General features: G+C 34.0%; 2 protein-coding genes across 3 annotated transcripts; one reads left to right on the plus strand and one right to left on the minus strand.

Annotated features, from left to right (window-relative positions):
* Positions 1-598: 598 nt before the first annotated feature.
* On the plus strand, positions 599-4,225 carry LOC122606259 (la-related protein 1B-like). 2 transcript variants are annotated; one of them, XM_043779232.1, is made up of 6 exons: positions 599-1,144; positions 1,594-2,200; positions 2,280-2,433; positions 2,513-2,603; positions 3,409-3,480; positions 3,611-4,225. In XM_043779232.1, exons 1-6 carry the CDS (start codon positions 773-775, stop codon positions 3,833-3,835), a joined length of 1,521 nt encoding a protein of 506 aa, XP_043635167.1. In that variant the 5' UTR covers positions 599-772; the 3' UTR covers positions 3,836-4,225. The 2 variants fall into 2 exon arrangements, with proteins under 2 accessions (XP_043635167.1, XP_043635160.1); XM_043779225.1 differs by having other exon boundaries at positions 600-1,144; positions 2,274-2,433.
* A 597-nt stretch (positions 4,226-4,822) lies between these two features.
* LOC122585113 lies at positions 4,823-8,078 on the minus strand. The gene is made up of 2 exons (XM_043757211.1): positions 7,858-8,078; positions 4,823-6,017 (listed from the first exon to the last, which is right to left on the minus strand). The coding sequence occupies exons 1-2, from the start codon at positions 7,984-7,986 to the stop codon at positions 4,950-4,952; spliced, it is 1,197 nt and encodes a 398-aa protein (XP_043613146.1). The 5' UTR covers positions 7,987-8,078; the 3' UTR covers positions 4,823-4,949.
* Between the last annotated feature and the right edge of the window lie 2,905 nt (positions 8,079-10,983).

Raw genomic sequence — 10,983 nt, forward strand, 5'->3', positions numbered from 1 at the left:
ATACTTTATAGAATTTCACATAACCAAATACAAATTTTATAATGATCCAAATAGTCAATAGGTAGATTGTCTAAAATAAATAATTAAATACGAGCATGGTACCCGCACAATGTGGCGGTAGTAGTGAGAAAGGCGGTCTGTTTTATTAGGGATTTTAGGTAGTTACGTAAAATAAAAAACAAAAACAAAAAAGTCCAAGGTCAAATAAGATATTTCAAAGACATAAATATTTAATAAAGAGAAATTTGATTTATTTGGGAATAAAGATAGTCCAACTCCAAAAGTTACCTTAAACTTCTTTTTCGAAAAGTTACCTTAAACTTTTTTTTTCGAAAAGTTACCTTAAACAACTTCTTAGAATCCTAACGTTAATTACACAATACACATTCCATTTTTAAAATCTTTCCAAATATGGGCCAAAACCCAACCTTTTTTTTATTATGGGCTATTATTTGTTAAGCAAAAACAACTCACTTGAGAAACCCTTGTCTTGTATTCCCTTTTCATTCCCCCACACCTTCCTTCCTTCCGTTTCTATTTTTCAACTAATACATTTACTAGCATTAAAATTATATTAATTAAATTTAATAAAATCAGAAAGAAAAAAAAAATACTTACAAAATTACACCTATTTCCTTTTGCAACTTTCCACATTCATAAACCCTAGTTTACATATTTATATTTTTTATTTATTTTTATTTTTATTATTGTTATGCTTACTTAACAAATATATATTTATTTGACGAAATTAAATCAAATTTTTATTATTCCGATGACCGCCGATTCCTCTACCGTCGCCGCCGCCATTACTCATTCCGGCGATGACGGCGGTGTTAAAAGCCCAACATCCGCCGTCACCAGAAGAAGTTTACCCGTTCCGTGGGCCCAAGCTGTTCGTGGGTCGGATTCGGTTCCGGGTATTTCTGATCCGGCACCGCCTCCGGAGACTCCGCCGGAAAACAATGCCGCCGGTGGCTTAAAAAAGTCTGCTTGGAATAAACCTTCTGCAATTAATGGTGTTATTGATGGAAATAGTGAGCCTCTTATGGGGGCTGCTTCTTGGCCTGCTTTATCTGAATCGACCCGACCCGGATTCAAGCTGCCCGAATCTTCATCTAAACCCGCATCCGATGGATCCGTTTCGGTTTGTTTTTACTGTTTTATTTATACTTATTTATACAACAATGTGGCTGCATTATTAATTTGTTATATTTTAGTAGGGTTTTTTATTATTAGATATATGTTTGTATATATATATATCTTAAATAGGCACTCATACATCTTCAAAATTTAACATGCACAAATTTGATGCAAATGCACCTGAGATAGATGCATAAAATAAAAGGTGTGATTTTTTTAGATTTTAATGCTTCAAAGTGTTAATAAATACTCAAATAATGAGTAAATTGATAAATTCTGAGTGTTTTTAACTTTCTTATTTGAAAAAGGTGAATTAAACACCAACTTTGTGTTTGTATATGTAGATGTGCTATGTATATATATGTATCTGTTTATGTTTATTATATGCACGTGTATGTGTGCGTATATATTGAACGGAATTAATAGTAAAGTGGAGTTATTGACTGTTTTCAGGCACCTGTAGTACTGCAACAACAAACAAAACAGGCTAAAAGTAATGCAAACTCTCATCACACTAATTCAAACCATATGAATCAGCGAAACCGATCAATGAAACGAGCAGGGGCTGCTGGTGGGGCTGGTACTGGTAATGGTAATACTGGTGGTGCTGGTACGGGTAATGTTGGTGGTGCTGGTACGGGTAATGTTGGTAGTGTTGGTGGCACATCTGCAGGCTATATAAGGCCGCTACCGCCACCACCACCACCAATGCCGCCCCCGTTTCCACTTTTTGACGTGTATGGTAATTTGGTACCACCACCACCACCACCTCCGTTTAAGGGGAATACTTGGTCCCCTAGATCAGTTGGAGTTGTTGGGCAGGATCAGTCTTTGAATAGGAATCCAGCCCGGAGGAATAATAACTTTGGTCCTAGGCCGGTGAACAATGGTGGAAGGCGTGATCATCATGACCGTGATTGGAGGGGTCCTAGAAGTCATCAAATGGGAGTGGGCCCACCACCTCCACCACCAGTTAGGGGATTTATTCGACCTCATCCAGGCCCTGCTTCTTTTATTCCTCATCAGCCTATAAGACCGTATGGCCCCCCAATGGGTTATGGTGAGTGGTTAAGTGACCCACTTCTTGATGTTTGTTAATTAAGTTTTGATCGTAATCTGTTAATTTTATTCAGATATAGGTGCATCATATGTATATCTGCCTACATTAGCTCCAGAGCCATTTAGGGGTGTGCCTCCTCTGCCTCCCCCTGGAACATCGGGTTCTATGTTTATGCCTCGTATGGATTCTTCTTTCGAGGATCCAATACTTAAGCAGATTGAATATTATTTCAGGTAAGTTTTAACTTCTTTAAAGTAGTAGCTGGACTTTGTTCTTAATTGTTGGCTTATGCAATTCTTTTGTTAATCACAGTGATGACAACTTGGTGAAAGATAACTTTTTGAGGTCACACATGGATGATGAAGGATGGGTACCTATCTCATTAATAGCTGGTTTTCGTCGAGTAAGTAATATTCTTACGTTTTCTTGTGTAAGTAGGAACTCTATCCTCTATTACATAATACATATTGTTTTGCTTGTAAGTGCTGTACTTGATGTTTATTTGCTTATTATATGCCGCCATAGTTCTCAAGGAAAATTTCAGGAACAACCATCAGAGTTTAGATTTTGTTTTACTTTTATTATTCATCACAAAATCACAAATGTTCAACCATCAGAGTTATGATTTGCTATGATTTTTCTGAACCGTCCTTTTGTTAAACTACCAATAGTTATATGCGTATCTTTTTATTCAATACATATGTGCTATAAAATATACTAGTATATTAGTAGTAGCTACGATTTGCTATGTTTTTTTGTTAGCTAAAGCAGGGAACACCTTATTCTAGTGCAATCAAGGATGATTTTATGTTGTTTTATCAGTTATTTTTCTTACCTTAGGCTTGCAGTATTTTCAGATACTTACCATGTTACTGAAATTCAAAGAAATTTTATTTATATGTGGAAGAAGTTCAGAAACTGGTGGAAGTTAGGTGTGATAAGCCTGATAAGGAGGTTTTTGCTAGAAATTCTTCGCTATTCTATTCATTTCATTGTCAAGAACTCAAGATTGATATATGAACTAGAATTGTGCTTGCTATTTGTCTAATATTTTACCTGATTAAAGTTTCTATAAATTTGACAAAAAGTTAGGTTTCTGTAGTAACAAGTTAGGTAACATCAATGCCTTTTCTTTCTTCATTTTGATATTTCATATTTGGTTGAACGGTTTGTTTGTACTGTTAATGTTGGTTCATGGGGTTTTTCAGGTTCAACTTTTGACGAATGACATCCAAATGATTACAAAATCTTTGAGAGATTCAACTACTCTTGAAATTCAGGTGCCTTTCCACGCATGAACAAATATGCTATGATATGCTATTTTTGGTCTTTGAAGTTTAAACATGTTGGTGGTCTTATTCTGCTCATAATCTACATAACTATCTTCAAATGTGGTTTATACTTTCGCAGGGTGACAAGTTGAGGAGACGTACTGATTGGAAAAGATGGGTACAATCTTCCAACAAGAGTCAAGGGGATACATCGTCACATGAAGCAAATGAGAATTCTGTGGAAGAAACTTCATTGCAGAATCTCACACTGGAAGACGGGCCTAGTAATGAAAAAGAAGTCGCGGGATCAGATTCTTCAAATCTTGTTAATGGGGAAGTCACTAGCGGGGAACCTTGTTTCTAAAGTCCAATGCTCATCCAAGAAGTCAAAGTCAATACCTTTGACCCGTGCCGGATTTTTGCAGTTTCCAGTACATAGGAGAGCTTTGGATGCTTGATTAATGAGGCTGATGGTTTTGTATATATGCTGCTGATGATTCTGTGGCATTTAGCTAGTTTTTGCTGATTTATCATGGCTGGCTGGAAGATAGGATCCCGAGTTTTTGGTACTTTTGGGAGATCGAAGACTAACTATTTTTTGATGATCTAAATCTTTATGGCTTGAATTCTTACATGTCTTTCAAAGTGCTAGCTTTATACCCTATTCTGGAATGGGTACACATTTATGATACATTGACTTGTTTGACTAGTGCGACACTGTAGGGTATTCTTTTAGTGACTGGTTTTGTTCTTAGTTTGGGTTTGTGTTATGTTTGTGTAGATATTATATCGCTTTTGGTTGCATTTGTAACCATGGAAGGCTGACCCTTTGCTCTGAACGCAGTATTGCATAAGATTTCTGAGTGTATGCCATTCAAAGCAACTTTTTGGCTCTTCTATTGGTCCTTTTGGATCCATGCTACCAGCTCATTTGCTTATCATTTATGCAAACTGTACATAAAAAAGTGTTCTAGTAGATCAAATGTAGTAACAAAACTATCAGTAGAGAATTCCTCTAAACAAAAGGCATAACTTTTCCAATCAATTGCAAGAGCTTTGCAATGAAAACAAGCACACTTTTGTTATATTTCAACCTTGTTTTAAGCTTTTTAGATCATTTATTATCTGGGAGGACCATTTAAGAAAGAACAATCATCTAAAATCTATCAATAGGTGCAAGGCTTTATCATACAGATAACTTTCTTATAAAAGACATCTCCATGTATCTATTATGTCTGTCCGGAGCCTCTGAAAATGTAAATCATCTTTTTTGTCAAGTGTTGTCTCCAAATGTTTAGTAATATTCTATGCCTTACACTAACCAAAACTCCAAAAGTATAATTGTTGACACTGGTTAAACTTTTCTTGAATATTAGCTATAAATTCGTCTACATAGCATATGTTGATCATGTTGGAAGAATATGAGCCAAAGTTTCTAAAAACTCTCCTAAAAAAAGATGGGAGTTACATTTATGCAATTAAAAAGACCAACTAGACTTCACAGTTAATGCTGGAAATTGAGTTGAACCATCTATCACATACACAAGTGAAGGGTGTACCGAAAACTTATCCCCAAACATTATCTTTGAAAATGCTTCAACTTCATAATGATCCCAATTTTTCGACCCACCCAACCTCAACCCCCACCCAAAATCATCTTCAGGAAGATCAGATATCGACACACCCCAATGTAGATTTCTAGCGCCAGAGTTGTTCATCTCAATCCACCCTCCTACTCTTGTGCTTGCATCAAGATTCGACTCAAGAACCAAAGCAGTAGACCCAAACGAACCATCAAGTGCGTCCACATCACTTTTACGGTATCTAAACATACCAATTGGTAAAGCTATTGGACCAAGAGATATATCACTTGAAATTTTGGGTATTTTGTGCAGACCCAAAAGCAAGAGTTTAGTACTTCCTGATAGTTGGCATGCAACTTGACCGAAAGTGCTTAAACAATGAGTCGCCCGTGAATTATCAATTTGAGTTCCCATAAAAGATACAAACTGAGCCAATGAAACAATAACATTAGATCTTTTCACCGTTAAGTTAATTCCACTACCAATGTGTTGGTTAAGTATTGGAGGTCCACCAACTAAGGGACCCGTAAGGCCAACATCGTTGCATTTAGCTCCCAATGGAGCAGCAGTTAACGCGCACCGGTCATTAATATTTGTAGCATAAAGCACTTTAGCTAGTGAAAGTGGACTAGATAAAGCATCAAGTTGCCCTTTGTCACTTGCTACAAACTCTGCTGTAAGAGAATCATCTTCCTGAATGGTAGTTTGGAAAGTGAACCGGGAATTTATACCAGTTTTGATTCCGGTTCGACGAATGGCATCTTGATTATCTTCATGAATTCTATCGATCATTAACAGCATCCCCAATAATTCTACCTCTCCTCTTACAGAGGTGCTGGCTTCTTGAAATGGACTTACTTTAGATGACTTGAAGGAAAGTAACCGCTCCACTTTGTCCTGTCTGTCCCTGAGTTTCATGATATCAGAAAATGCCTCTCGTTGCAACCTCTTCAAGATTTGAATCTGAAAAACATATTACTAAGGTTGATCACAAGAAATGATACTTTCTGCTATCTACTTAATCAAGAGTCTGGTACAGGTAATGCCATGTTATACCAGTCAAAGAGTAAAATCACACAAATACCATAAAGAAAACGAGTCGGGAGTCATCTAAAGTGTATTTTTAATACATAAAAGCATCCAAATTATTTAATCCAAAAACTCGAAATATTACTGAAATATCATAAACAAGATAGATATTACTCGTATAAAAATCAAGAAACTTGGACAGAGGTGAAAACATTACTGATTCTGACCCATTACTCGCACATTTTTCCCACCTATATAAATAGCAATCCATTAGTCCAAGAATTGCCCCATTTCATATCTAATATGCAGCACATATATGACTTGAAGTTCGATACTATGTGTCCTCACGAAAATCATCGTGATGTCGAATCTCAATTTGGTCAGCCAGGTGGGTTTTAATCTAAATTTTGAGTCATACGCAATTCTTCTGTGATAGAAAGAGTCTTACTATGAGTTTGTTATTGCAATGTAATGATTTGTTAAAGCATACAACATAAAATGGTGAAACAAAATATTGTAATTAATCTTATTACTTCATATGCCAATTACACACTTCTCCACATTAATAATCTACTAGTTTTGTACCCGCGCGATGCGGTGGGGCATAGGAAAAAAATGCTGGTTAATTAGCGGTACCCGCGTGATTACCAGATCACCGTACCTATGGCTATGTGTGTTTTAGACGGCGGAGACTTTTTGATATTTCAGGATTAAAGTGTTTGGTGGTAGTGTAAATTAAAAGGGTAAAATAGAGAATTTAAAGGTAGAGTGTTTAATTTGGAGATGGGTAGTTTGTTTATATATGGAGTATAGATTCTCTAAGAGTAAACAAGCCAGTCAGGTTTCAACCCAAATAGTTAAGTAAAGATCAACTAGCCCACAAAGCTGTGACTCTTTTATGGCAGAAATGGTACTATAAAATAGCAACATATGCACTAACTCCTTTCCAAGAAATCACAGCAGACTTTCAAATTAAAACAGTGGAAGCTATAACAACTTCATGTACCAATTGCATACTGATCCACTCCCTAACATTGAACCCAAACAATTTCTATTCCAAGTATTCAACTATATCCGTTTTACACAAAAGTAGGACTTGATGCCAAAATGGAAGCCCGTCACGGCAAAATGCAAACTCTCACCGTTCCAAGAAAATATATAAGAGACTAAGTCTAGTCCAAACTCAACTATAATCAAAACATGAACATTCGTAAGAGAATCATCATATGTTATTCCTATGAACAACAAATAAAAATATCCAAGATTTACCAGCTTGTTACGCAGAAACAAAAATGCACATTTGAAGGATGTTTGTGACCGTTTATTTCAAGCGCGTTTACCTTATTGCATTTTGTGTAAAGACACACTTATAAAAACATGCGCTTGGAAACACCCTCTAGTATATGCAACCACAAAACAACAGTTGCCACAAATCAAAAAAAAAAAAAAAACACAATATTCAGCAAAATGTACCAAGTTATAGTATTTTTATACGAGTATCTCATAATTTATCAGTAATACACAGACTATATCTATCATCATCCCTATTACATACATTACACTAAAATAGTTACAAACTCAATACATCCATCCAACTATCTTAACTGACCCAAATAAAGAAAGCACCTAACTTTTGGGGGCTAACTTACTCAAAAACAAAAACCCAGTTCCAAGATTTATATGGGTGCTCAAAATTACATAAAAACATATATATAAATACAAAATAAATAGAGATACAAAAATTATAGATATAATTTGGGGTTTATGATAGTACCGGGTGGCGACGCTTGGAGAGTGATAAGTTGTCAAGGATGTTATTAGTAAAATCTTGAGTAGATTTTGAAAGGGCTTTTAGTTTACTAGTGATAGCTAAAGTTATTGGCTCAATTTTATCTGAAACCATTTTTAATTAGTGAAATTTAGGAATTTGGAGGGTGAAGAGAAATGGTTTTTGGGGCAAGGAAGGAATGCTGAGATACAAAGTTAATTTTGGGGGTAAATCCAATTGGAAAAGTGGCGGAAATTTGGGTCAAAAAAGAAAAGAAAATGGGTATCCGGGTTCCGGGCTTTCTACTGTCTTCTCTTTTTTTCCTTTTTTTTTTTTATTTTGTTTTTTCATTGACATGTCTTTTTTGGTAAAAATAAATAATTAAATAAAACTGAACTCTTACATTTTTGTTTTTTGTTTGGATTAATCAAATGTTACTTGACTATCTTTACTTCTTTATAAAACACCAGTTGTAATAGAAAATAGACAAATAAAAAAGTGATAGCCGATGCTATGCTCATCACTGAGCTATCACCGCACCACCTTAAATGTTTACCTGGGGAGTGACCGGGTCTTATGCATCAACACTCATGATCCACTTCAAATATTGCGCGCCGGCAATCTGCAACCATCAAATCCCATCATTAGTCATAATAGTTATAATCTTCTACCCATACATAAATTAAGCATGTTGTTTCATTTTGTATTGTTCTTTTTAATCTTTTTTTTGTAAATTTGTTTCATATTGTGTTATGTACTTATGTTAACTACGCTTTAAATTAAACGATGGTTAGTTAGAAGTTAATAAAGTCATCTTTTGCTTCTAAATCATCAAAGGGATATTGAGTTTCGTAAAATAAAAAAATTTTTAAAAAATTGTTTGATAATACCGACTATTTCTTTATACCTTGCTATATAGAGAATATAAAGGTGATGTCATTTTCGAACTAACTCGATTTCTTAAAAATGTTACATGTTCCTACTGAAATACATATAGCACATTCACAAACAGACACCCAATTTAAAAATTCAACTAATTCATGTGCACGTAACATGACAAATCAAGGTTAAAAAAATTAGTTATCGTTATCAAATCACAAAGATATCATGTTAGTTTGGTGTGATCCGAATTCTTTATGACCTATCGAACAATATAAGTGTGCTCAAACACCATCTTTGTCGTGTGCTCTATTTCGATTAGTTATCTACATATATATTGTTACTCCTTATTTATTAAGGTTTATGATCAAATTTCAAAAGCAAATGCGACTATAGAGTAGCACCTTGCCACGATAATGGGGAAAAGGGAACCTGTGTATTTGTTAATCATGATCATAAATTCTCAATACTTTGCTAATATCATTATAAAATTGTTAAGTCTTTCTTTTGACATAGTAAACCGTAAGTATGCCTTTTACTACTTAAGTTTCAAAAACTTCTTCGTCACGGTTACATAGCTAACAATAGTTTATATGTAACAAATTTGTTAAAAAATACATTTCATCTGGATTTTTTTTTTATCTTTTATTTCTAGCACAACATCGATGTGGTGGTACCGTGGTAAAGGATGATTGTTGGGGTAGAGGTGCTTCGAATGGTGTACATACTTGATATAAAAATAATTTATGTGAAGGGTTAATGGAGATATTTTAAAATATAAAAAACTAATAATGTATATAATCATTAAGCGTATCTTGAACATATGTAACTATTAACAAAGAGACTGTTATTTTTATATAAGATAGTAAGTATAAATTAACATGGGTTAAAGCTATATTGCTCCTATTATTTAGACTCATTTTTTATATTATTAGGCGAAACCATGAATAATTGAATACCTTAATTAATAATTATAAATGACTAATAGCTTGTCTTTGTTTTTTTTCTTGGTAAATTTGGATTATATTCCAAAATATAACTTGTTCATGGTATCAATATGAGAAATCTTTATACTCTATTAAATTTTTATGCTATTTTTTAGTAAAATAGACAATTATTTCAAAGTATAAAACTTTTCTATTTAAATGACTTGGAAGACCATCGTTATGAACTAACTTAAGCTAAGTTGATAATGAGCAACCTAACAGAAGGTATAAAACTATAAATATTTAAGTGTTCTTCTGTTTCGGGAAGATTTAGATGAACTTTAGTTATTGCTATATGGGTTAAGTTGTAAATTAACGTGTAAAGGGAATAAAATATATTTACAAAAGCATCTTACAAGATTGGTAATAATTTTCTTACAACTTTTTGATACTTTGATTGTAACTTTACCTTACCTATTATCAATCGTCACAAAAATTTATAACATTTTCCATGACTCATACGATGTTATTTTTACTTTTTGCTTTCTACCACGCCGTTAGTCTATATTAACAATGCTTAATTAGTGTCGATATTAGATATACTGTATTAGTTATACGTAGCTACAACAAGATTTAGACATCTACAATAGTATCTGCATTATTTAGTTGTATTCTGTGCATTAAATCTTGCAATTTTGTTGTAGATAGTCAGATTCTGTTGTATGAATATCACTCCTGTCCAAAATAAAGTCTACTACATACAAAAGGAAGAAACTAGTAAAGTTGGTTACAGTTTTAGAAGATTTCAATCTATGTGTAAATGTGACTAGCTGACAAAGCAGGTATGAAAAAGCATGACCGTTGTAGACCAAGATGAATATATGAGTCGAAAGAAAAGATGCATACAGTTAATACACGTGGTCAAGAGCGATTAAGACTACTCATGTTAGCAACTGAATCATATAATATACATACGTTGTTACGTGCGTGACTGAAACAATGTCGTGAAGCAATATTTTGAAGACATATATGACAACACACATATACATGTCACTAAGCAGAAAATAGTAACTTGAAAGATGGAATCGATCAAATAAGCAATTTGCGGGGTCAAAGTGTCAAACTATGATGTGTATACTTACATTTGGCACTAAATTAATAACATCAAATTTTGGAGACTCGATTTAATAATCATGTTAGTCGGATGATGATACCATGTAATGCAAAGTAGATTTTAAAAATGTGCGATGATCTATACACTAGAGCGTATATCATTAAATATATTTTACAATACTTTATAATATTATAGAGCATATTTCGTGTATAA

This window comes from Erigeron canadensis, chromosome 1 (genome assembly GCF_010389155.1).
Source record: "Erigeron canadensis isolate Cc75 chromosome 1, C_canadensis_v1, whole genome shotgun sequence".
Lineage (NCBI taxonomy): Eukaryota > Viridiplantae > Streptophyta > Magnoliopsida > Asterales > Asteraceae > Erigeron > Erigeron canadensis.